This window comes from Pavona decussata, unplaced genomic scaffold (assembly GCF_977016875.1).
Source record: "Pavona decussata unplaced genomic scaffold, jaPavDecu1.1 SCAFFOLD_69, whole genome shotgun sequence".
Taxonomy (NCBI): Eukaryota; Metazoa; Cnidaria; class Anthozoa; order Scleractinia; family Agariciidae; genus Pavona; species Pavona decussata.
Window position 1 is genome coordinate 3,158,565 of NW_028145488.1, and position 27,922 is coordinate 3,186,486.

General features: G+C 38.6%; 1 protein-coding gene and 1 long non-coding RNA gene across 2 annotated transcripts in view; one reads left to right on the forward strand and one right to left on the reverse strand.

The window, feature by feature from the left end:
• LOC146477792 (uncharacterized) overlaps positions 1-27,922 on the forward strand; it is a 299,841-nt gene that overhangs the window by 219,230 nt on the left and 52,689 nt on the right. The window lies entirely within an intron of this gene.
• LOC146477799 (uncharacterized) lies at positions 128-27,904 on the reverse strand. Its single transcript, XM_085113081.1, has 17 exons — positions 27,688-27,904; positions 22,228-22,294; positions 21,734-21,785; positions 19,172-20,402; positions 17,105-17,197; positions 16,808-16,888; positions 16,336-16,595; positions 13,403-13,664; positions 12,127-12,222; positions 11,735-11,827; positions 11,251-11,343; positions 10,772-10,864; positions 10,226-10,318; positions 9,844-9,936; positions 9,272-9,373; positions 8,415-8,513; positions 128-6,351 (listed from the first exon to the last, which is right to left on the reverse strand). The coding sequence occupies exons 3-17, from the start codon at positions 21,749-21,751 to the stop codon at positions 2,201-2,203; spliced, it is 6,858 nt and encodes a 2,285-aa protein (XP_084969207.1). The 5' UTR covers positions 21,752-21,785; positions 22,228-22,294; positions 27,688-27,904; the 3' UTR covers positions 128-2,200.

Genomic DNA, 27,922 nt, shown 5'->3' on the forward strand with positions numbered 1-27,922 from the left:
CAAAATAGCATATTTTGAGCTAAGAAATGGAGCTACCTTGAAACGAAGGCTTATGCAGGGATTCCCTTCAATCAATCTACATTGTCGTATCGTATCGTAGCTTTATTTAACGATAATTTGTTGCATAAGCTCAATTACAAGCTAGTTCCAGTTCAACAACTCCTAAATTAAACTACACAACAAAAGGAGCGCCGTTACCTTTGACAAACACAATTAACACAGAGGCAAATTTGAAGACAGGAGACAGTTAACCCTTTAAGCCCCTATGGAGATCAGTAGCTTTGTCCTCCTTGAAATACCGTAAACTGCCACTTATAAGCCCTGGGCTAATACAACTTCGTAAGGGGTTTTAGATGGCCTTATAAACGGAGGGGCTTATACCCGAGGGGGCTTATAACCGGAATAAAAAAACCGTTTCCAAACGAGCTATAGCAGTGTTCATCGAAATACGTTTTTCACTAACTGGTTTTTAATTAAGCCTTAAAACGTCAATATTTCGAACAGAATTAAAACCAACAACACGAACGAAACTAGACGGCGGCTTATATCCGGGGAGGTGGGGGGCTTACAATCGGATGTAATTTTTGGTTTACAGCTAGATGGAACTCTAATCGGGAGGGCTTTTAAGCGGAGGGGAGGGGGGACGCTTATAAGCGGCACTTAACAGTATCGGTAAAACATCAAACACGTTGATCACGAGAATATAGCAAATGATCACTGAAAGATAAACTGACTTTGAGCAATTTCTCCCAACCAATACCACAACAAATATGAAGACGCCAATAAGGAAAATTTGCGGTTTGGTATTATGGCTTAAAAGGTTAATGACACTGCTAAGCAAGGTTAATACTCTTCACCATTCAACTTCACTATAACTAGTAACTGTTTCGTTAAACATTGTCAAAAACTCACAGTAGGAATTTAGAACTGGTTCGTGTTTAGCACGCGTGCGGGAAGTTTGGAAAGTAGGAGATAACTGTAAAGGCCCGTTTACACATGCAATTTTGTCACGCACAAGTTGCAGTTTTAAATCGCACGCGTTAGCTAGCGGCCATTTCATCGCTTATTTGTCACTGGGATATCGCAGGAGGTTCGAACATGTTTCAAAAGTGACCCAATTTTGCTTGATTTCTTGAAAAAAGTACAGCGTTGAAAACACACCCAAAAAACCATTGGTTTAAAATACGATTTGAAGACATAGTCTTCCGTGAGAAAATTCTAGTGAGGTGCGACAAAAATCGCTTGTGTGAACGGGTCTTAAAAGTTCGCCGAGAGCAACACAGTTTCTCGAGTGCGCTTAAAACTTTTCAGGTGTCCATAACTCGATAGACGCACAGCTCAAAAGATGAAAAAGACGCGGTTTGGCACGGAGGCAAGTGGTTGAACGGGAAAGACATCGTCTGGTTACTCAGACCAATCCTTTCATAACAAAACAAACAGAAAACGGTATAAAAAACATACAAGGGTAAGCGAAGAATATCTAAAACCGTCGGAGCGTCTCTAAGTTTATTAGTTACGAGCGTTCTAAACTTTCATTTCTAAACTTCTTCTTTCCTTTCATGCGAGAAACCGTATTTTGAAAATCACTTCGAAAATCACTTCGACTGATTTTGAGTTAAGTTCAAAAGCAAACTTCGACGCAATGAATTGCTACCGTCTAACGAACTTTTGCGTCTAAAATTAACATACTACAGCAAAAAACGGCTTTTGGAAATGGCACAAAAAAAAAGAAAAAACAAAAGAAAACAAAACAACTTTTCATTGTCCGATAATACGGAAATTTTTAAAGGAAAACTACCCTTTTCACTAGCTTAGAGAATCCGATAGATCCAATCTGTAGTTTGTTTACTTCTTGCTAAGCTCCTTACTAGCATAGCCCCACGGTGGGCTTTGAATTATTCACACCGCTATTTGTCGTTTCGTTTTCTTATAAATAGAGACTTGAATTCACTACAATCCAAAGATTTAACTTCTGTGTCGGCTAAATTTAGGTCCTTTGATATCGTTTTCCATCTTTACCGTTCTTGAGGAAAGTTTTCTTTTTTACTAACGAAAGAGAAAAATTTTCTTAGCTGCATGTAACTTGCACATGTCATTGTATGCACGCAGCACATGCGTCAATCGAGTTATGGATACACGCCTTCGTTATTGAATTTAATTGGGTGAATTTACTTTCACTTTGCTCACGGAGTGGTAGGTTTTAGCACACATCTTCCTCTCCATACAAGCTTACCGTTAAACTTAATGTAATTAATGACTTACAGTCTGCAAAACACTTGCTAAGATCACATCCAAGGCGTCTACTTGTAGAACTGTGGTCGCTGATTGTCAAACTCAGAGTAGTTAATGTGTCACTTTTTGCCAGATTATTGCACAGTTCCAGTAACTGATCGTCACTCACTTCACTGCAGCTATTGATTGTAAGACTGAGAGTTGTTAATGACTCATTTCTGGCCAAACCATCACCCAGATGCTTCATCCAGTCTCCAGCCGTGTTACTATAGTTGTTGATTGTAAGAGTGAGAGTAGTTAAGGACTTATTTCTGGCCAAACTGTCACCCAGACGCAGTATCCAGTCTCCTTCGTCACTGTAGTGGTTGATTGTAAGAGTAAGTGTATGTAATGACTCGTTTGACGCCAAACCATAACCCAGATCATGTAACCGGACTCCAGCCGTGTCACTGTAGTTGTTGACTGTAAGAGTGAGTGTATGTAATGACTTGTTTGACGCCAAACCTTGACGCAGATCCAGTATCCAGTCTCCAGCCATGTCACTGTAGTCGTTGATTGTAAGAGTGAGTGTATTTAATGACTTATTGTCGGCCAAACCATAAGCCAGATCCACTGTCGAGACTCTAGCCGTGTCACTGTAGTTGTTGATTGTAAGAGTGAGTGTACGTAATGACTGGTTTGACGCCAAACCACCACCCAGACCCAGTATCCAGTCTCCAGCCGTGCCAATGTAGTTGTTGATTGTAAGAGTGAGTGTATTTAATGACTTGTTTGACGCCAAACCACGATCCAGACCCAGGTTCCAGCCTCCAGCCTTGCCACTGTAGTTATTGACTGTAAGAGTGAGTGTATGTAATGACTTGTTCGACGCTAAACCATTACCCAGATGATATATCTCGACCCCACTTGTGTCACTGTAGTTGTTGATTGTAAGATTGAGTGTATTTAATGACTCGTTTGTCGCCAAACCATTACCCAGACGCAGCATCCAGTTTACATTCGTGCCACAGTAGTTGTTGATTGTAAGGGTGAGTGTATGTAATGACTCGCTTGTCGCCAAACCATCAAGCAGAAGTTCCCGATAAAAATATTCGTCGCCAATGTGGCTGCTGGAAGATAATGTAAGGGTGAGAGCGAGGGTAGGTAAGGAGATGTTTTCCAACACTACTTCAAGCAGACGTTGCATCCACCCTACGTTCTTTTCGTCATGGCAGTGTTCGATTGTAAGAGCAAGTGTTGTTAATGACGTGCTGTTTGTTAAACCGTCATTCAGACCCTGTGCCCAGTCATCACGCACGCCACTGATTGTCAGACTAAGTTCACTTGTTCCAGTAGCCTTCACTTTAGCGAACACTGAAGGTAATAACGAGGGGTTATCAATAGAAAAATGAAGGCAACAGGGAGAAAAGTCTGATATCAAGTCATGGACAATCACCTTTAAGTTCGCATTGTGATTGGCACCTGAAAACCGCTTAATAGCAGCCTTCCCGTTAGTAGTCAACTCTCCCCAAATGTTGAAAGTAACGAAGTGCAAGTGCGTTTCTATTTTCAGACAACTCGTTAAGCTGCTTACAGCATCATCAGTCACTTCTCCGTAAATGTTGAGGGTGAGTCCATTCAGTGATGACTTTACCAAGAGTTTCCCGAGAGCTTCTATAGCTTCACAACTCAACTCACCCCAAACGTCTAATACCAGTTCTAAATTAAAACTGGTCTTTGCCAAAACGGGACAAGGACAGGCAGCCTTGGCAGGTGAGATGTTTCCCCTGATATTCGGGTGGAAAGTGTAGGACTGCTTTGCTTTCTTTCCTGCAATAATACGGTTAACAACAGTCGTCCAGCTGTCAGGGAGTTCGCCAAAAAGTTTAACTTCCAAAGCATCCAAAGAGCAATTTTGTAAGAAACCTTTTTCTAGGAAGACGATGCCTGATTCACCCAGCCTTCCAAAAACAACCAAAGTAAAAGATTTCAAAACGGCTTGTTCAGAAAGTCCGTCACAAAGGGCAGCAGCTAATGAATCTTGCAACTCTCCAAAAATGGTGATGTCCAGAGAGGTGAAAGATCTGTTGACTAAAACTCTTTTCAAAGCCTTCACTGCACTGTAACTTAATAAACCATGAATCTTGAGGACAACTGACTTCAATGGTGCATCCGCAGACAATCCTTTTTCAAGAGCTCTGGCCCAAGCCTCGCCCCTCTCATGAAACAGTTCAAATGTCACGGAGGTTAAGGTGTTGTTTGCAGCCAAACTGTCACCAACAATATCAGCTATGTCAGAAGAGAGGCTTTGAGAAGTTCTAAGAGTAACTGACACTAAAGTAGAGTTTTGAGATAGTCCATCGTAAAAGTCATGTCCGAGAGCTTTTAATGTGGAAACGAACAAACTCTGTAGTTTTGGACAGGATTTCAGGTAATCAAAAGCAGAATCTACTTCGTTATATGCATTATGTTCATCATCTTCATCCCAACACACAGACAAATGAAGAGGATGCCGTAATTGTGAAAAGTTCCGGCAGTATGTTGCAACCTCAAAAAAACTAGAATAAGAATAGCGGCCGTTTCTGCCCACTTCCACAGTCAAAGGGAAAGGAATGAAGGAGAAAAGAGCCATCGCCACTTCTTCAGCATTTCCACCTTCATTGAAACTTTCAGTAAAAAACGTTCCCTGCTCCTTTTCGCACTTGAGCCAGTCCCAGTTGTCACTCTTCAGCTTCTCACCAATCTGTCTGAAAAGGACACTCGCTTCTTCAGCCATTATGCCAGATAGAAACAGAAACACTTGCCGGTATTTTACTACAATATGCTCATGGAAGTCTAACTGAAACTCTTTGAAGATATTGACGTCTTTCTTCAATAACAGAAATGCCAGGTATGCTGCGGCCAAGTGTTCTTGGAATGTTTTATGGAAGAAGTGGTATTCGTGTTGTGGGTTGATCTTTTTCAAACTGGCTTCCTTGAAAACGAAACCTGATATCCGAGCTGCCAGATCTTTATACATCTCTTCAAATTTTGCAAGTTCTCCTTCACGAAAAGAAAGACGATCTTCCAACAGGCATTTCCAAGCTAACTCTCCTAGTGCAAGTAAACTCTGCTCAAATTTCTTCTCAAGAGCCTCGTCATCCTGGGGAGCTTTCAACTTATTTTTTGCACAGAATCTTCGTAAAATGCAACGAACAATAATCTGATAGAGCTCAGTACGGCGAGATGGAAGTTCTCCCTCGTAGTCCTCAAAAACGACACAAAGAAGAAGCAAATTCAGTGGATTGTTTGGTAAAGCATGGAGGAAAGAGTTTTCCTGGATTGCTTTGATAAGCCTCTCTCCTTTTGACAAATGTTCGGGCCCCAAAAGTCTGAAGTGCTTTCTGATATACTCAAAAGCATCTTTGTCAGAAAATCCTTCTATTTGCAAAAGGACATCAAAGTTAATGTTCTGTCTCAATTCTATTCCTCTCTCTTGACGCGATGTCCCCAGAAGAAAGCAGAATGGAAACATTCGTCTGTGAAGCAATCTATCCACGTGATGTTCAGCACCTACAGGTAGCTCATCAAGGCCATCCAAAATTATAAGAACTTGTTCTTGGTTATGGATATCCTGGATGTAATCCCTCAACTCTTTCTTAACTTCGTCATCTTCAGGCAGAAGTTGTTCATTGATGGCTTTTATGATGCTTCCATCAATGTCCCGGCATTTCAGAAGTAACACAATATTATATTCAGGAAATGAACACCCTTTCGGAATTTTTCCATTTGCCCAATCATAGGCTATTTTAAGACAGAAAGTTGTCTTGCCAATCCCTGGGCTTCCCTCTACCAGCACTGTGGAATCTTCCCCTTTATTTAAAGTGTTAAAGATGTCATACATCTCCACTTCACTATTTTTAAGCTGAACACCTCCTGGGAATATCGTATGACGCCGCATTCCAAAGCTGTTGAAGATGTCATACATAGCCACTTCGTTATTTTCTAGCCGAAAGTCTGTTTTTCGTCTTGATAGCATTTTCAATCTTGTATAGACATCTTCAAGAGGTAACTTCAAGGTGTTCTCCCAAAGAAGGGGTCTCAAAAGAGACCGCCTGTTATACTCTGCCTTTAGAAGTCTGACAACAGGGTTATCTTGCCCTACAACAAAACAGCAATCACAGTCAAAGATATTCTCTGCGTAGAACAGTTTACTGAAAGCATAACTTTTAACAGACTGCTTGTGTATGAACTTTCACTTTGATTTGCGCAAGCTTGGTGTCAAAATACATGAATTTGTTCTGAGTGCAAAATAAAAACCTAATAACCTCCCAACTTCGAATTTAAGTGGTAAATTGCCAGACGTCGCATCTACTTAAACATGGAAACATGGTGGTTGTTTAACTGGCATTTCAATAACACGTGAAATCTGAAGACTCAGCCACTGTTATGCGGCTTTCAGTTCTCTGCCACCGTTAATCACAGAACACGTCTTAGAAAACAAAGAAATTCAGCTCAAGACCGATGACGTTGAGATTGGCAGATTTCGACCCATTCTGTTAGTTTAAGCGTTAATGGTGTCCCGTTGTTGTCTCCTTAATCATGATTGACAGAAGGTGGGATTTTAAGATCAGAGTCTGCATGTTATTCAGTGAAAGGCGCTGTAAAATTTAAAACTTAAACACCTTAAGTACCAACTAAAGTAACTCAGTGGTAGAGCATCCGAACTAGTAATCGGAAGATCTTAGGTTCGACTCCTGATAGGAGCACTCGGATTTCTTTTTTCCGAGTATGCCTGCGTCACTTTCTAGAATAATCATCATTCTCATTCATTCACCAGGCTGGAAATATACCATCACATTTCTTTCATATACCACACGTTCGACATTCAAATCCTAGCAGTATGCAGGATGTTTGTCCCATGAACCTAGTTTAATGGCCTCAGCTCCCACGAGTCTCCTGTAGCTCAGTGGTAGAGCATCCGAACTAGTAATCGGAAGGTCTTAGGTTCGACTCCTGATAGGAGCACTCGGATTTCTTTTTTCCGAGTATGCCTGCGTCACTTTCTAGAATAATCATCATTCTCATTCAATCACCAGGCTGGAAATATACCATCCCATTTCTTTCAAATCCCATTACTTTTTCTTAACACTGCCCTTCAGTAAGTCTGGGGGTAGCAGTAAGATACATGTATCAAGATTTCGCTTTGTGTTTATGCAGCAACATAGCTGCTTTCAAGAAATAGAGGACACAGCTTCAACCTTATCCCAGAATCTTTGTGACACTTGTCATTTTTAACTCGTGAAAATGAGCATACGCATTGTATTTGGTTGGCCCAGGACTCGAAATATAAGTCGTATTTGACACTGTCTTATTCACTTATTCCGTATTCTACGCCGCTTAGATTTTAGCCTTTCCGCTCAGCGAGATTGAACTTCTTGAATAGTTTTATATTTTTTAAGAAAGTTTTAATTTGGAAAATAGTTTGGAGCCTTGAAGTGGTTGGCTTTCAAAGGCGAGTAAAAGGGAAAAAATATCTCCATTACCTCAGGAGGTTTGAACTCGGGAGCCTTCGCTTCAATCGCGGTCTTGAGGAAATTTCAACAGCGGAATGCGGCGCTTTTCTCACCAAAATAAAAACGTACAAAGACTATATACATCTATCGAGTGTTCTTTAGGCTATTTCTTTCTTAAAAATTGGAAAAAGAAAAAGAAAAAATTATATATCTATTATCTCAGGAGGTTTGAACCCGGGCACCTTCGCTTCAATTTCGGCCTTACGGGGCTTACAACGGCGGAATGCGGGGCTCTCTCTCCAAAAAAAAAACGTACGAAGACTAAATACATTGGTCGAGTTTTCTTTAGGCTATTTCTTTTAATTTCAAACTCCAAAAAAAATGTGGAATGTTATAATTGAAGGAGGAGAGAAACTTAAGCGAGCCATGAAACCATATTTGAAAGTTTACAGCCCATTGAGTGATCAGTGGAACGAGAGTGACATTTCCCCCACATTATGATAACTCGTTCACTGTGCATGCACACATTCACGAGTTAAAAATAAGCCTTGCACTTCTACAGTAATTATTATCAATTCCTCCAAGAGCACCACATGGCAAAACAGATGATGCAACATCTTATTGACTACATATTCTGCCAACATAGCACACTTTTCAGCTTCTATAAATACATATAAATTAAGGACTTCTACATTTATAGGTAGTTACCTCTAGAAACAAGAGTAAACGGTCTGGGTCTCTTGGAAGTCTGAGTAGCACAAGGACATGACCTTTTATTGTTTGCTGATGTCTCTTCCCTAAAAATATCTAGAATGAAAAATAACAAACAAGATAATAGAATGGCTGTGTCCAAGGTTTTAGGCAGCTGGCTGTTTCAGGCAACATATGAGCACTCACTTCTTGGAAAAAAAAATGCACTCAATCTTTTACAAATATTACCAACGAATGCTTCTAGGATGCTAGCATGAGAAAAGAGATGCCTTTTTTTTTCCGGCTAAGGCATCTGCTTTCGCAGACTACTAGTATCGGTTGCCTAGTTGTCAATTCCTGGCCAGAGGCCTGACTAGGGTCACTCTAGGTTAGTCTGTCACCTCTAACAGTCCTTCTCAGGCCTACATCACACTGACACTCACTTATGACATGACTCCTTTGTCGAAATATTTACTCTATAATTTTCTATATTAATCTTTATATACAGTATTTAAAGTGTTTGAGCTTACTGCAAGTTTTCAAGTTTTTATTTTATTTAACAACATTTTGTTTCGACGTTTACTCTAAGAGCCATGATAAAAAGAATAACAAGATAGTGTAATAATAACATAACTAGGTGGCGAGGAAGCCAATGAGAAACCACAAGGCTTTTAAATAATGGGCTCCCTCTATATTTGCAATTTGCTTGTTAAAAGCACGTAGGATTAGATCACCAATGACTCCATCATGTGGAATAATTCACACTTTGCAGTGGACAATATTGTTTTTTTCAATCAGCTGTATACAGCAATGGGACAACAGAAAATACACAGAAAAACACTTGTCAGATGTTTTAAGGCTAAGAATCCTCCTACCATCAGATCCACTTCTTTGGTGAGCTTGAGTGTCAGTAGGGAAACCCAACGGGTTGCAATCTTCTGCTAAAGAATGGCTTCCAAGCTGAGCAGGTGAATAACCTTTAAAAAAAGATTTAGTTACATATTAATTAAAGTACATAATTATTTTACAAAGACAAATGGAGAAAGATAACATACACATATACTGCTTTGAGAATGACTCATATAAAACTCATCTATACTGTAATGTACAAGAGAGCGTTTGGAATAGGAAAGGCCAGAATGCACATGTACGCACCAATTTAACAATATTGTGTTTAAACAAAGCATCAGCAGTCCAGTGTGACAACCACTACACCACCAGGACAACCAATCAAAGTGACGATTTGTGAGGTTCAAGGTGACAGAGTAGTGGAAGCCTATCACTCCATTACTTTGTAACCATTGAAGGATCAAATTCATGATGTACAACACAAGGCCAACTTAGTAGGTTACAAGGGAGGATCCAGTGAAGAATACAGGATATAAACAACATATATGTCCAATGATGTTAACTTAAACTTTTGTATTTCAATTCCTTGCATGCCTACCTTGAATTCCACTTCTGAGATCAGTTTGAGAGGCTGCAGGGAAAGGAAGCTGACTGTAACCTGCTACTGAAGACTGACTTCCACCAGAAAAACCTTTAGAGGGGAAAAATGCAAATTATACGCATTTATTTACACAATATAGCATTTTAAAGACTGAATGCAAATAGGCAGCAGAATGCAGCATTTACAAATTGAATACAATAAGAAAAAGCCATGGCATTGCATTTCAGAGACCAGTGCTTCTTGTTATTTATGTTTTATTAATTAATTATTATTAAAAAAAAAAACAAATTGATTAACAAGACACCAAGACAACTGCCTTTTTTTGGTACATAATGTCATGTGATATCTTTGTTGTGATTCTTCAGTGATTCCCACCTACTTTGAATTCCACTTGTCAGATGAGTTCGAGAGGCTGCACGGAAAGGAAGCTGACTGTAACCTGCTACTGGAGACTGACTTCCATCAGAAAAACCTTCAAAGGGGAAAAATTGTAAATATTACAAGCAAATTGGTATGTCATTATACTCATAAAGGGAGTAACTAGACAAATGGAAAGGTGGGCCTTAAAGTATCTCAGATCAGAGCCTGCAAAAGTTGAGGGGCCTTTTCTAACTCAAAAACAGGGGTAGTGTCAGGATTTTATATGAAAACTGACTATTAATTATCCCTTGTAGATTCTGCCTGCAGTGATTTTGAACCTGTGAATAACTTTTTTTAATATTAATTTTGTGCAAACCCCATGAAACTTAGGAATTTTTCGGAAATTTATCGGGAAAAACTTGATGGGGTTGGTTAGTGTTTGTTGACTTTGATGTTATCATGGCAACCAATTTTTCACAGGCAGTTTCTTCATAAAATGAAAAACTCCCTTTTTAAAACGAAAATTTTAGTTTTATTGTAATTGTTTTAAGTATTTCCCACCTACCTTCAATTCCACTTCTCAAATGTGTTTGTGAGGCTGCAGGGAAAGGAAGCTGACTGTAACCTGCTACTGAAGACTGACTTCCACCAGAAAAACCTTCAGAGGGGAAAATTATAATAAAAGCAAACTTGAATGTCATAATTCTTATACAGAAAGACACTGAACGAACGGAAAGGTGGGTTCTGAAGTCCTCACATCAAAGCTTGCGATGCAGAAGCCTTTTCCAGCTCTTGATTCACCCACAGGTGAAATAAGGACTGAAACAAGTGTCTCCTGTGGCAGGCTATTAAGATCATTTGCAGAGCAGAAAATATGGCTCAGACAAAAGCATTAAAATAACTTAGCATATGGCAAAGAAAATTATGTTCACACAGTAAAGTCAATTTAAATAAATATTGATTTTATTTAAAAACTGACCCTTAAAAATCTATTCTAAATGCCATCTGACAGTTGTTGGGATTATACAAAATGTTTTCACCCACCTTCAATTCCACTTGTCAGATGAGTTTGAGAGGCTACAGGGAAAGGAACCTGACTGTAACCTGCCACTGAAGACTGACTTCCACCAGAAAAACCTTCAGAGGAGAAAATTGTTATAAAAGGAATCTTGTATGTCATTATTCTCATAAAGAAAGACACTGAACGAATGGAAAGGTGGGTTCTGAAGTCCTCACATCACAGCTTGTGACACAGAAGCCTTTTCCAGTTCTTGATTCACACACAGGTGAAATAAGGACTGAAACAAGTGTCTCCTGTGGCAGGCTATTTATATCATTAGCAGAGCAGAAAATATGGCTCAGACAAAAGCATTAAATTAACTTAGCATAAGGCAAAGAAAATTATGTTCACACAGTAAAGTCAATTTAAACAAATATTTATTTTATTTGAAAACTGACCCTTAAAAATCTATTCTAAAATTAATGCCATTTGACAGTGGTTGGGATTATACAAATTGTTTTCACCTACCTTCTGTTCCACTTATCAGATGAGTTTGAGAGGCTGCAGGGAACAAAAGCTGACTGTAACCTGCTACTGAAGACTGACTTCCACCTGAAAAACCTTCAGAGAGGAAAATTGCAATAAGCAAACTTGTTTGTCATACTAATAAAAAAAGACACTAGACAAATAAAAAGGGTGGATCTTGAAGTGCCTCAGATCACAGCCTGCGAATGCCAAGGGCTTTTCCAGCTCCACAATAGTGTTAAAGTATATAAGAAAGAAAATTATATTCACACAATAAACAGATTTTTAGGGTCAATTTAAATAAGGATTTTATTTTAAAACTGACTTTTAAAGTGTCTCATAAATGCCATTTGATGGTTGTTGGGATTATTCAAAATGTTCCTATCTACATGTACCTTCTGTTCCAGTTCTCAAATGAGTTTGAGAGGCTGGAGGGAAAGGAAGCTGACTGTAACCTGATAGCACTGAAGACTGACTTCCACCAGAAAAACCTTTAGAGAGAATTACAAAAAGCAAAAATTAAATACACAAAATAGCAACTGAGGAGTTCAAGTTGAGATCTGAGATCTGAGTTGTTACTTTAAAATCCAACATCATCAAGTGACGTTTGATATGGTATTACAGTTGTGGAAATTTAACATCAGTGAGTTGTGAGAATGTGACATCTGAATTGCAAAAATCTGACATTCAAGTGCAATCCTTCTAAGCTAGGCCCTCATCCATGTACATGTAATTACCTCTATCTAGGAGTTTGTGCCTCATCAGGGGTTCCAAACACTCGAGACAATTATAGCACGAGGCCACAGTTCATTGGTTTCTCAATGTTTGGAACCCCTTCTAAGGCACTCACCCTGTGATGCTCTGTCTTTGTTTAATTCTCTCATCATCTCTCATAGGGGGACTGTTATCAAAATGAAACGACAGTTACCATCTAATAACCACCGTCCGATTTTGTACCACATGACATATTTTGTCCAATAATACCTGGTAATAGTAATAATTATAGATAATTACAAAATTTTAGTAGACTCAGCTAGCATGAAATGATTTTTATGAAAGTAACAACATTTTTCTTTTGTTTCTTGAAATGTAATTTATATTAGTGGTGAAAAAAAAAGTACACATGTTTCGGATGAATCTTCATCCATCTTCAGTGCAAATCCCGTAAGTGGGTGTGAAATAAATACAAAAAGTATAGTACAATAAAGCTAATTACAACATGACAATAAATGTAGAGCAAACAACCAATAAAATATAATTATTACAATGTGACAAGAAATTATAAATTAAAGTAAAAATATAACTGATTATGGTGTGGCGATGACAAAGGAACAGAGCAGAAAATACATACTGAGTAGACAAACAAAACTGAGTAGCTGTTATAATAGTGATTTCATTTTGTTTGCCTATTCAGTGTGCATTTTCTGTTCAGTTCCTTTGTCATTAATTTATTTTTAATTAGTTATTACATTTTAACTTTTCTTGAAAAAGCCTTTGCAAAGGAATACCAAATGTAAGTTAAAATACATTATTGCACAAATATGTGATCATTTTCAAAACGAGTATCTGCCAACCTTTAAACAGGTGTATAAACTTCAATAAATATTGAAGTAATAGTTAAGTAGACAAATCTGGTTAGCTGGTATTGTTTTACATAATAAGTTCCTCTACCTGGTTTGGGTCGAAGGCTGACATAGTGATGTTCATGCAGGTGTCCCAACACAAGCTGGCTGCTGCTGCTAACATCATGTTCTGGGTGGATAGTTAAGTCATGTGACAGACTGCTGATCACGTGAATGCATGTTTTAAAGCAGTTTGCTGCAGCATGGAGAATGACGTGGTCACCCCATGTCCCATCTGCGGCCATGTTTCTTAGGTAATCAGGCCAAGACTGATGTCCATGTACAAAGTTAAACAGTTCTGTCCCATCTTGCTGCAAGAGAAGAACAAAACAATTATCAAAAAATGTCAAAGTACATTGTGCCAATTCACCCAATGATCAACTAAGGGTGAGACGAAAATGAAAAGTTAAGCTTGCCCTTCGGGCAAGCTGTTACTTGAGATTACTAGCCCGAAGGTCTGAGGAGCTAGCCCGAAATTAAATTGAACACGCTCCAAACAACATACAGGCTACTATTGAGGGAGCTTGGAAGTAGACTTTCCCATGCATCGACACGCGCACATGCAATAAGAAAAATCAGTTTGCAAGGAGGTGAGAAAAAGTAACTTTATTCAAGTGAAAGAAAAACAATGCGGGCCGGCGGTCGGCCACTCTCTTTGTGACTTCAATTAGTGTTACAAGAAAATTTCACAACTTATTAACGTTCGTCCACATCTTGCTTTATAGAAGATCACATTCAACAGCAAGTTAACACAGTAGCATTGTAATTAATTTTTTTCTTCCTTGTGTAGAACTCTCTTCTATGACCTGCGCTTCTGTCAAGTGTCATGAGGTTGTGAAACGTTGCCGTTGGCCCGAGTGTAATTTGCACATAATCAACGCAGTTAACGCACCTGTATGACAATTGTTTCACTTTGTAAGACCAGAAATTTTTTATAAATTGCAAATGACTGTTTCAGAGTAAAATTTCATTCAAACATGGGCGAAACAATAAAGGCAAAATAACCTCTGCATTCGAATGGGTTTGTTCCTTCGATGTTTACATTTTACCCCGTCGACGGTGAAAATACTATAAATTTATGGAAATCACAACACAGTTATTTTTGTGAATGTCATGAACGTTGTGATTGGTCAATTAAACTACCACAGTGTAATCTGAAGTCTGTCGACATTCGATGGAGTAAATTCTCTTCAAAGCTCGTCAAGCTGACAAACTCTTCCAGACCTGGCACAGTTAGCATCCGATAAAAAGTAAAAACAAACACGCAACTCGATTACGGCGCCAGGTCTGCTAGCTTTTCTTCAAGCGAGTTTTTTCTTGTTTTTTTATTTTACATGAAGTGAGCCTTTTTTGTTTTAATAACGAATGGGCAGCCTTAAAATAGAAACAAGAATCTGGATTTAGATTTTCCCAAAAAAACGCACCTAAAATTCCGAGAAAATCCACTGAACCGTGACTTGGCTGGAATTGAATTAGACTGATTGTCTCGCACTGCACGCTGTCAGTCGCAAGTATTGTCATTTCAAAAAGTATATTTTGGCCGCTTATGTAAACAGAAAAAGTCATGACGTTATTTACAGACGCAACTAAAATGCGGCGCAAGACGTTGTCATGCTACTATAATTTGGCCTCACAACGTTGTCCTTTTTCCTCAGGAGCTTTCTGCTATACAATTTCTGGTATAAAAGCTCAATTTATCATCATCAGAACAAAAACCAATGGTGGTGCTTATTGCCCGTCAGGCAAGCTGCCATGACAAAACGCTAGCCTGACAAGTCATTCCACTAGCCCCGGGCTATCAGACAACACTTTCGTCGCGCCATGATCAACTGGAGGGTAAAGCTTTTCACTAAATTGGCCAGTGCATAGATCCGTAACAAACCAAATTATACTGAAAAATGTTAACTATTCCATAATTTAACTAATCCAATAAGTTATGCATTCAGCTGTTAATGAATAACTGAAGCATTGGATACAATGCAATTTCAGAACTTTGCTTGGCTTTAAGCATCCACATGATATCAGCCCTTGAGTAATGTACCAACTGTCCAAGAAATAGCAACCATTTTAGAACTGACTTCTGCCTTTTCTTGCAAAATAAAATCAGCAAGATATGAAGCAACAATTAAGTTTTATCTTGATAGAGGTATTTTTCAGTCACTGATACAGACAAATGGGGATGCACAATCTGCGCGCCAGCGAGGCATGCGAGGCAGACGTGCGAGGCACTCAGGTTAGCCTAAAAAGCACTAAGGTTAGCTTAAATAGCTCCTTGGTTAGCTTAATGGTTAGCATTTATTCTGGGGATTGTTCATGCCTCGCATGCCTCGCATGCCTCGCTGGCTCACATATTGTATACACTCAAGACAAATTGTATTCGGAAAAAGAAAATCTGAATTCTTCCCCCTAACAGAGTTGAACCTTTGACCTTCCATTTGGATGTTTTATAGCTATTTCAATTCATGTTGTCGGATCAAAGTATAAAGCTCTAAGACCAGACCTCAAGATTCTGTGGATTTGTTTATGAATAAGTTCATCAAAATCAGCTATGCCTCATCCATTCAGTGAAGATATACGATGGCGAGCCATTTGGATGAAAGAAATGTTAGGATAATTTTATCAAATGGATGAGGTGGAAGCCTCTTTGAAGATGTCTTTAAGCTTTAAGCTTTGATCCGACAACGTTAATTGAAATAAAGCTGTATACACTGTAGCACTCAACTACAGGAGACTTGAGGGAGCTAAGACCATTAAACTACATTCATGCAGTGACAAACATCTGCATGCTGCTAGGATTTGAATGTGATATTGTGTTTATAATGATGAATTCACAATATAGGTATATCTTTCGGTCAGCTACTGTGGCATACTTAAAAAAGAAACTCTAAATTCTTCCATTTAACTGCTTTGCTAGATTTGTATAACCATAAAATGAAACCAAACTCGCTTGTTCGACATTACCAATACTACATTGTAACTTACCAGTGTAGGGTTCTCCTTGAGGTATTGGACTATGCGCTGCCTCAATGCTTCATGAGAGATTTGGATTCCTTTCACCAGGTCCAGTTGTTCTGATAATGCATAAAACATGCAATTCCCTGCTCCTTTGTTACCCAAAATTTGGAAGCCTTTGTCTGAAGCAATTTTCTTTAACCCCTCTAGAAGTTGTGTCTCGCTGATGATTTTGCCTGCATCACATCGCATTTGCTCAAGACCACGGAAAATTTGTTCAGCTCTTGTAACTGAAACCACCAATAAAAGGAATAACAAGTTTATTTCTGAACAAGAATCCTATCATTATAGTTATAGAGTATTAACAAGTATCAAAAAATCTAAATATTATTTAACAAGGCAACAAGACACACACAGCTAACAGTTTTTGCAAATGTTACATGAACAGGTTGGCAAATTGTTGTCGATGATAGTTGTCATTAAAATAGTAATTCCCACCTACCTTCTGCTCCACTTCTCAAATGAGTTTGGGAAGGAAGCTGACTATAACCTGCTACTGAAGACTGGCTTCCACCAGAAAAACCTGCAGAGGGGAATGAATAATTTTGTAACATTAAGAAGAACTATACATCAACAGTGATTTCAGTAAAGAACAATTGCACAGCAGTCTGCATTTATAAATACACGAAAAAAGGTCATAAACATGCATCAAAAAGCTTATTGTTTAAAATGATTTTTGCAGATGCTACCTGATAGTTTCCTCATAATTGTTTTGATAATAAAAGTGATTCCCACCTACCTTCAATTCCACTTCTCGGATGAGTTTGAGAAGCTGCAGGGAAAGGAATCTGACTGTAACCTGCTACTGAAGACTGACTTCCAACAGAAATACCTTCAGATGGGAAAATCGTAATGAGCAAAATTAGCCAACATACCATCTTAGGAGTGTAAAGATACACAGTGCTTGAAGCAGCAACATCTCAATAATGTGCATGAGTGCTGTACAAAATGTACTGGACTTTATTAGCGTCTCAGACCACAATCAGGACCAATGCATTAACATTCTTTACCAGCGTTTTCAGTAGGTTTTCAAGTAGAAGTTGGACCTGTTAAAGTAGACGTTGCAGACACGGAGTCATTGCAGACACGTAGTGTCTGCGCAAGGTCCGGAGGGCCTTGCCTTCTAGGGGGGTCTAGGGCCATGCTCCCCCAGAAAATTTTGACGTGTTATACTCTCAGAGATGCATTTTCCTGCATTCTGAAGCACTAAATGGTCAGTTCGAGTCTTGTTGAAAACATGGCAATTTGTCACTTTATTGGTTATAAAAAAGCTAATAATATAATATTTACAGGCTTAAACAGAAAGCAAAACCAAAGGGCCTCAGTACGTCACCCTTCAGAATGTTCATGTGGCTGTTACCTCCACTTAAGAAGATTTTGACTAACGTTTGTCAGTCTCACAAACACATCATCAGTGCTGAAGATAACAATCGATGACTAACGTAGTTGTTATCAACCTAAACAATAATTTCCTGTATATTTACAACAACTTTACGCGCAAACTTTACGCAAACTCTACGCAAACGTTGCACGAACTCTACTCCAACTTTTCACAAACTCTACGCTAATTGTATGCGAACTCTACACCAACTGTACCCGAACTGTACTCAAACTTTACGCAATCTATACCAACTTTGACTGAACTCTGCGTCACAACTTTAAAGGGACAGTATCACGCTATTTTTAGTAACACATCGAAAATCGGAAAGACGCTATTTTGTTGATTGCAGCCAAGATATAGTGACAAAATTCCATTAAAAGACTATCAGAATGCAAAGAAACTATCCACGGATATTTTTGCCGGCAAATGACCAAGATAGAGAGGGGTTTAAATTTGAAAACGTCTGGCAGACGTTTTCAAATTTCGCTGTTGAAATGCATCAAAAATCGCTGGTTGTACTATATTTTGGTTCAACCTTTCGTCTATGAATCACTATTAATATTTCTTTAAATTAGCGATTGAGAAATTAATTAACACAGTGTTCAAAGTTTAAATTTAGTGAATTTTGGCCAAAAATCATGATATCTCCCATCGATCTCCCATGATACTGCCCCTTTAAGTGCGAAATTAATGCCAACTTTACGGCAACTCAATTCACGCGAAGTTCGCCATGTGCTTATAATGAGTACTACATGAAGTACTGGCTGAAAGAAAACGCTACCCAGCAACTGAGCTTACTGCACGTTCACTCGACGTTCGCTTCGATCGTCGTTCATTCTAGTTTTATGTGATTGTTTCTGCGTAATGTGAGCCAGGCTTGTTTGTTTATTGCTTTATTAACTCATTGGTAGACTAGTAAGTTATTTATCAATCGCTTTATTTATTTTGGGAATTTATCAGAGTGAAAACAGGCGTCGCAAATAGAAAAGTTGCCGCCGCATGCGACGGCCGACGGCTTATTTTGAAAACACTGTTTACCAAATCAATTTAAGAATACAGTAATATAAGAAAGCTTGCATCAAACATACAGTGTATGTACTGCATTATCACCATAATAATAATAATAATTATTTAAAAGCATGGTGAGAATAGAAATACATGTATGTCCTGTAGCATTAATAATAATATTAATGGGAGACTTTATAAATTCAGAGAAATCCAGATATTCAATAGATAAATTTTGCACGTATCTCTAGGGGCCGACTCCCCTTTCTGTCACCATTTCATGAATTGGCCTCTCCTTTACAAACCATTTTCTGGGGTATAAATTTTGTTCTTATAAGTAAATAAAATAAAACAAGGATAAGTAACAGCTCTATACTACAAGTCACATCACCCACAAGTAAATCAACAAAGGAATTTTACCTGAAGTGATGTTCATCATTCTTTGCACAAGTAACCTGCACTGTTCTTCCCAGTTGTACATCTTTCCATACTCTTCACTAATAGACTTAGTTTCTGCAAGTCGTAAATCCCTTCTTATCTGACGGACACTTCTGATTGCCTTGGCCCACACCTTAGGATCGTCTGAATCCACTACACAGTTTGAGCCATGGAGCACATTCTTAAGAGCTTCTCCAAGACCAGAGTTACCACTTACAAGCACAGGAAGACCAGCAGATAGAGCTTCAAGAGCAGCCAGACCAAACCCTTCAGTTCTTGACGGCATTATAGCAAGATCTACCTCACAAAACAGTTCAGCCAGCTGCTCTCTACTTTCATTGTAACAACGTACAGTTAGTTGATTACGGTCAATGCCCTTCTTGAGTAACATTTCTGCTACTTTCTCCTCTTCTCCACTTGGTGCACCAACAAACACAAGCTTGCAGGGCATGTCTTTCAACTCAGCAACTGCCTTAGCAGCAATGTCATATCCCTTCAGCTTAAAGTCTTCTCCATCACCACGTCCAAACACCAAAACACAAAATGTTCTTCTTTCTTCAGAGGCTTGCTTTACATGAGAAAACTCAGTGAAAATGCCTGGGGTGAGATTGAGAACATCTTGATCTTTTCCACATGAACGGAGATAACCTGCAAAAGCTTCAGCCAGTTTGGGTCCAACTGCTACAACTTGATCAGCCAATTTACAGAGTTTCACCTCTGCCTGGTGCTTTTTTCCTCCTTTGGAGATGGCTTCGTCATAACTTTTGTACATTCCAAGTTCTTCAGGAGCAGTGTGTACCACCTGAATCCATTTGCAATGATGATGATGACGTAATATGTGCGGCACTTGTCGACCAAGATGAACTCCGTGGCCTATGACACAGTCCATAACATGATGCTTTGGAACAGAAGCTAACCAATCAATTGGTTCATAACCAGGCACTTCTTGTGCTTGAATGAGATGGACATTGTGACCAGCAGCAACTCTTTTATCCTCTTCACTGCATTCAGGGAGATAGACACTGACTTTCACATCAGGGAACTTTGCCAACTGAATGGCGAGTTCTCTGTTGACAGTTGACAAGCCCCCTTTTGTTGACCTCCATTCACTGCTTAGAAGAGTCACATTCAATATTCTTCTGGAGGACAAACAAGGAGCTTCTTCTTCATGACCTTCCTGTGATGTAGAGGCTATGTTGAGAAAGGAGGACTCCTAAAAATTTAAATATTAAAACAAATTATTTACTGAAGAGCTGTCATGCAGCTGAGTGTTTCCTTCTCAGCACAATTAGTTAGGTAAAGGGTTTATAATAAGCAAAGAATGACGGACAAATTATTATCAACATGTACCGTACACTGTAGCTATATCCATTTTCTACTTTGAGAAAACAGTGTATTGCTCAGACTTTGAAGCAAGGAAGTAAAACTTGACTTGCTGTTGCAAAAACATTCTGGAATTTTAGAATGTCTTAAGTGGAATGGAAAAACAAATAAGTCCACTGATCCCCTTAAAATTGATGCACTCCACCTTCATTCATTGTTATAGGGGTATCTTGTTTTACATTAAGACTTACTGTGTACACGTAAGTTAATAAAACAAACTTAAGGATTTTCAATGTTTCTAACTGTGCTACATGTACTACTACTACACGTACAGATCAGTCATAAACTTGTTGCAGGCTAAGTCCCTGGAATCTTATGCCAACCTTTACCTTGCCTGTCACTTTCCCTGTAATTCTGACAAAATTAAGTTATGTTCATCAAAACTACATATTAATTAAAAACATCTTTACTATTCAAAATCCATTTTCATGAAATTTTCTTCACAGTACAAAGCAAGCCAAGTTGTTTATACATGAAATTCAAATTAGTTTCCATGACAAGTTGAATTCAACTTTAATTTGTCATAAGTACGTAAATTATGATCATCCGGGTGAGTGTAGTCCTGAGAAGGACTGTTTGGGGTGACTTTGACTGAAGTTTCAACAACCTGAGCGGGAGTCATAAAAATAACCCGGGTGGAAGTCATCTTCAATTTACAAAAAGTTGTGTGTTGTAATTATTATCATAGACCCCAAGTAACCCGCGCCAGGTGGGTCTGGCCCGCATTTGAACGATAAAACCCGCTGACCCGCCGCGACATAAAAACCTGCATTTGTGTTCAAGCTCTGAATTTTTGATAAAATCAGGCAATTCCTAAAAGAATCTTAATTTTCATGCCAAGATTCCTACAAATAACAAATAAATGGCTTGTAGAACATGTTGAAAAACTACACGAATTGCACGAAATGGCCATTTCAGAGACCCTAAAGAGACCCCCCTAGAAGCTTGCACCTTCGGCGCTCACTGCTAGTGCCTGCGGCGCTCTTAACAACACATATGACCAACATTTTGGGTTTGGGTTCTCAAACTTGGGGTCTCTGTATTATTACACTGTTCTGTACACCACCAGAGTTCAATGACACATCCAGAAGCATTCACGCTTAAAGCTCATGATAATAGACAATGACATGGCAAGTTTTCAAGTAAAGTCAAAGATAATACCTTTGATAGCCTTGACATCACAGGAAGCCTTTAATCTTGTTGATTTCTGACACTAAAAGAAAATAGAAACTCAAACATTTAGTAGGAACTGTGATTTTAATTTAGTTTAGATTTATAATTATGCACAGGAAAAATTTTGAAAGTCCTAATAAGAAATAAAAAAAAAATAAAAATTGATTGACAGAAGCAAACAAAAGAGGGAGATGGGGAGAACTCTTATTTGGTGAATAACTAAACTGAGTGTTAAATTTGCTTACCCACAAGATGCGCTAAATTACGGAGATAGTGGCAACATACACATTGTACAGTCAAACAGCAACAAGTTTTAAAACATACTACTGTACCCTTAGTTTCTTCTTTACTCATGACAGATGTACTGACCAAAATGCTTTGACTGTAATTCAGACTTGTCTATCAGCCATACAACAACAATAATTAATATTAATATGGGCAGTTAGAAATTGCTGAGTATCAATGTTGTACATGTAACTTACCAAATCATATTCCAAGAACTTTTCCACATCTTGAACCAACACTTTAACACATGAACTGACAGATAAACTGAAATCAAGAGTAACACAAACATTAAGATAAGTTAGTGCAATATTCCCCTGCACATTAATGATTGTAGCCAAAAGTGACATGACGACAGGACCTGTTGAGGTTTATCAAATCCATCATTAGTAATAAACATTATTTGTATTTTTGTCCCAAACCTAAATTTCAGCAATTTTGTCAAAGTACTGAAGTGGCCGGTATGACTTAAATCTCTCGGAATGACCACAGTTACAAGTGACCATGTTATCCAACATTTTGAGGCAAACGGAATGGTTCTATTTCCTTTGGGAATTGACATTAAGAACATGTCGCTAGATATAGTCACTTCCAAAAGATTGTAAAATAAATAATGATACTATGTTCGTTATTATTTACTGAGCCTTTCGGTTGGTTTTCATGGGGTTTCCTAATAATGGCTGCTTCAAAGGGAAGTACTCAAAGACAAGATCTTCTGCACACATATCAGATGATGGTCAAATGAGCTTAATGTCCCTGCTCACCTCTTGTGTTATGAGGTTTGTGTTACAAGGCAGTAGCTGCATATATCATGAATTACAAATAAGAGAGTATAACACTTGGGATCATTACAGGTCCACAAGTGACATATTTATACAACATTTAACATGTATGAATAGTGAAAGGTTATTGAGTTTCAACTACAAAATATTAATAATATCATTTATTAACACTCCCGTTTTGTAGAGCTCGTCTAAAGGAACTGTTAAGAAGTTATAAATTGTATTATGTTTGTCAAGGAAAATATGGTTGGTGTTGAGGTGCTGCAATGTTTTTTTTATTATTTTAAATTTTTTATTTAGCTAGATGCTGGCATTTTACATATCTGCCAAACTGCCCTTGAAGGGTAGGCTGAAGTGATGAAGTAATGTGGGAAAGGAGTTGCTGAATACTCTCGAGATTGCCTGGGCAAGCATTGTACTATTGATAGCTGGAGTTGATACAGGTGGAGATGCAGCGGAGGTTGAAGCTGGGGTTGTATGTACAGGTAACCATGACGACATGAGGACAGATGTTGAAAGATTTTTTTTATGGGGGGGAGAGGGAGGGCATTGCTTTTACTGGTGATGAACACAGTCATTAGACAAGGTACAAGTCACGAGGTTCATGCAGGCGTCTGTTCTATATTATAAAAATTAATTCCACCATTATTCCTTGTGAAGTGAGGGCTGAAGGCCCAAGTGTAGCAAGGTTACATGTAACAAATTTGTAAGGTGGAAGGCCCAAGCAGAGCTAAGCCGCGCAAATTCGAGCGAAAAATATATTTTATTTGTATATCGTTACAGGTGTGTGCTGTTGCCTGGTTCAAGGTCCATACTGTAAGTTGTACCAGTCTCAGTCCATACTGAAAGCACACTGTTTCAACCAATCAGCACGCGCCTTATATTGAAATTTTATTACAAATGATAACAAAGAAGCAAGAGCAACAGAAACTTATCCATTCCCTAAACACATTTTCTGGACATCCAGCCATTAATCAACACCTCTTACTAACTGGGCTCAAGGTCCATAACGTAAGTTGCACCAGTCTCAGTCCATACAGCATGGACTGAGAAAATGAGATTACTAAGATATTTATTATATCTCTGAGGTTAATCGGGCGCGAGAAAAAGGAAACTTTCAAATTTAGTGAGCTGTACAGTGAAATACAGCCTGCAAAATTGACCAATCAAACTGCTCGTACTAACTGATACAATAAAACCCAATATGGCATGAATTTTGACATGCAATTGGAAAACATTGATGTGTGCATGATTGCAAAATAATAACAATAAATTATTAAAGTCTCAGCCTCAGATATTGCATTTCTAGCATTCTGATTGGTTCACTAAATCCCGGTTATCAGCTCATAAACCGTAGTTTGACCTTATATGGAAAACGAATGCCCCAGGTGTCACTAAGCTAAAAATTTTTTTCGGCTGGAAGCGAAAGTTTCTTCGGAAAAATGTAGAAAAGAAAAAAAAAAAAAGAAAAGGAAGAAATACCAAACAACGCCATCTCAATATAACAACAATAAAAGCCACAAAGTTCGGTATGACACTATTTAATGGTACGTATCTCTGAAGTTTCCTTTAAAATCAGAAAAATTGCACGATTTTATGATTTAGATCACATCAACTTAACAACAAAAACAACAATAACAACCGGTTACCTTAAAAAATTTCAGGATGGCTTGCAAATCATGGCAGTAAGAGGTTAAAACCGACGTTAGAAATTTCTCAAGAAGAGCTTAATGCCTGCCTCTATGTTTCTCAGGGTTTTCAAATGAAAAGAAGTACCAGGAGGAAATGTGAAAGTAGCCAGAGGACAATTGCACCACATTAGTGGTGCTGTGCGGGGAAAGCCGCACGGGAGAGGATGTGGGAGGGGGATACCCCCTCCTGCTGGGGGGGTCATGGCAAATTTTTAAATTTTGCATACCCAGAGATGCATTCTGGTGCATTTTCAGGGCAAAAAAGTGTTCGTTTGGAGGTCATTGTAAAATGAATTATAAACAAGAGTTTTCTTCAAAATACCACTAAGAGAAATGCAGCAACGATTTTTATTCAGTCGATACATGGCTTGCTGAAATCTGAACTGAGTACTGACTACTTTTACTTCACTTAGACGTATTATTTATATAAAATGTTACAATGGTTTTCATACAATTGATCAATCACTTGATCAGCATTTCTATCAATAATCATCACAATAGCATTACATGGTTGTGGTATCCACCTTTTCATCTGTGATAGCAATATGACTTTCTTGAAGGAAGCGATGTACAAACCCAAATGTACGGACTGTGCTTGCAGGTGCCACGTGTATAATTCGCCTACCGGCAAGATGAGAAGGGTAAAAGCGGGCGTCAACTGACAGAAACTTCGCGGAACCTCAAATAGTTTCCGGTTCATGTTAAATGTCGTTGAAACAACCCAGAGACAACGCTGGGTAGTAGTTGATGAACATGAAGACGATGTTTATAACTATTTCAATATAAAATAGTTATATAAATCTGGGCCCCTGGCAAAAATATCCACGTCCGTAATCAGCTACATTATTGACATAAATTCATACTTTGGAGACAAAAAGTACCCGGCGCAAACGCTAAAAGTAGCCGGTGACTTGCGTCGGACGTCAGGTGCTTTTGAAAACCCTGGTTTCTACGCATTTACGAGGACGCCAGTTCCAAAAGTTCATCTATGAAATCCGCACGAGCGGAGGCTATAATGTTCAATTCCGTTGCTCGGCACTACTCAGCAAAACATTTGCACAAACGTGCACAGCTCTGATCTTACGGTTCTCAATAAGCTTGAAGTTTAAAAACTTGCACTGAATGCTTGTCTCAGTGAGGTTGTACCTCGTACACTTGGACTTGCCTGAAGTGTTTTAAAACGTCTGCGAGGAATTCAGTTCAGCGTAAAAAAGCCGTCCTTGATCCCTTCCCTCGCTCGGCACCACACAGCAAAACATTTGCTCAAAGGTGCACAACTATTATACTTCTCGATGAGCTGGAACTTCAAAAGCACTTGAATGCTTGTCTCAGAAAGGTTGTAACTTGTACATTTAAACGTTTCTTAAATAGGCCTTATCACGGTTTTTGACGCCATTTTGACGGGTAGGCAAACAGGCTTGAAATAACACTGTTTGTATGGAAATCCGATGGCAAATAATTTTCACAAAACATCGCTTCTGAAAAATTCATGAATTGGAAACTTTTGGCACTAGGAAAAGGATTTTAAGAACAAAATTGGAGGGATGTAGCTGTGACAGAAAGAGTCCAGTCGTGTTTTGAACTTTCCATACATTTCCCTGTATTTTTTCCTGCGAACTATTTTTAGTAGCAGCTCACGGCTGGTTCGCTATACAGACAAATGTATGGAAAGTTCAAAACACGACTGGACGCTTTCTGAATTTTTCATGAATTTTTCAGAAGCGATGTTTTATGAAAATTATTTGACATCAGATTTCCATACACACTGTTATTTCAAGCCTGTTTGTCTACCCGTCAAAATGGCGTTGAAAACTGTGATAAGGCCTATTTGAGATGTCCGACTGTGTCCGATCTTCTTCGCTTTCGATTTTTCATTCAACTCCGTTTGCAAAGAGCTGCACGTGTCATGTGATCATTAAGTTTCGCGCGTTTTGGTCGGAAGTTGCCTCAAAATCCAGTCGTTTTAATTTGAAAGAAATTTTTAATTAAAATAAAATTCAGTAAACTTCAACAGCAATACCCAAACGTGGAGAATTTAATAAAACAATATTATTCCATTCGCGCTTGTTGGATATGAGCTTGGTTATAGCCAACTCGGCGCTTTGCGCCTCGTTGGCTATTTACCATCTCATATCCAACCCGCGCTCATGGAATAATTGTTAATTATTGATCTAAGATAACATTTAAGGATTTTGAGGGACCACAGACAACTGCAGAAGGTGGAGGAACATGGTTTAAGCATCTACAGTCATTTGGATCATCTTTGATCAACATTGCAGAATTGAAGACAGTAACTAGCAAGATTTTGCACAGCCCCATACTTTAATTATGCAGACATTTTACGACTTAAACACTATTCATAATCGTTCTTTGTGTAATAGGTATGACAGCGACACATATATAATTTTTTGGGGGGCTGTGTGGAAATCTTTCCCAATAACTTGCTCCAGAATTTTTGGAGACAAAGTTTGCAGTATTGTTTAGAATCATTTCAAGGCTTTACAATGTATCTCTTAGTCTAAGATCAACAAATTATGGACGCTAATTATTATTCGTGGTACAAACAACGCGCCTTTAATAAGGAGCCTGGCCATGCGTGACAAGCTACGCAGATCAGGGTGGCGTCTGTAACTGCGTCATAAAAAATTACAAACCAAGAAGAAATGCTTGATCTTTTGATCAGCTTACACTAAAACATTTGATGGAAACGTAGACTTGAACTTACTGTTAGCATTCTGCGATAAATATGACCTAACAAGACTTTCTTCGGAGACATTTCAGTTAGCTTGAAATTAAGCTTTAATTTGCATGACCTGTGTCTACCGACATAGCGTGCCTCATACTTCAACGCGCACTTCATTTAATCAGAGCCACGCAGGCACCGCGATCAAGTTAAACTTAACCCAAAGAAGCAAATAATAGCAATGTAAAACGTATTCGTTATTAAGTCAATAGTAAGAGTATCAATTTCAAGCAACAATCTGTGCAACATGTAAGCTTAATTCTAACGCGAAGCCTCCATGAACAATAAGACTTGATTGATCTAATCTCGAGCTTTAACAAAACGCTAAGACCCATCTTCATTGAGAGATTGAAGTAGATATTGAATCGAGGGTTGTTTGAAAGTTAAAAACGAAGCTAAAGAGAGCAAACTATACACGCTATATCCACTCTGTCGTACGCTTACCTTCGACACGTACAAATTCGCCAAACAATCAGCTTCACGATCCAAGAAAAAAGTTTGCCCACAGCCAAGGTCCATGAAGTTGATTCGACTCGCTACATGTTAACAATATCGGTAAAAATGGTTTTCTCACCCCATGATTGCAATATTAATTGCAAAAGTACGAGTAAATTATGTTTTAACGCGAGAAGGCAGAAGAGAACCTTCTTCGTTTCCTCCTTCTTGGAATGCACGCTTT

Bases quoted from the DNA above. Each gene is read 5' to 3' on its own strand.
- LOC146477799 (XM_085113081.1), bottom strand. The intron at 13,665-16,335 runs GTAAGTTACAAT...CTTCTCTTGCAG, and splicing joins TCAAGGAGAACCCTACACTG to CAAGATGGGACAGAACTGTT. The intron at 9,374-9,843 runs GTAGGCATGCAA...CTTTTTTTAAAG, and splicing joins TCTCAGAAGTGGAATTCAAG to GTTATTCACCTGCTCAGCTT.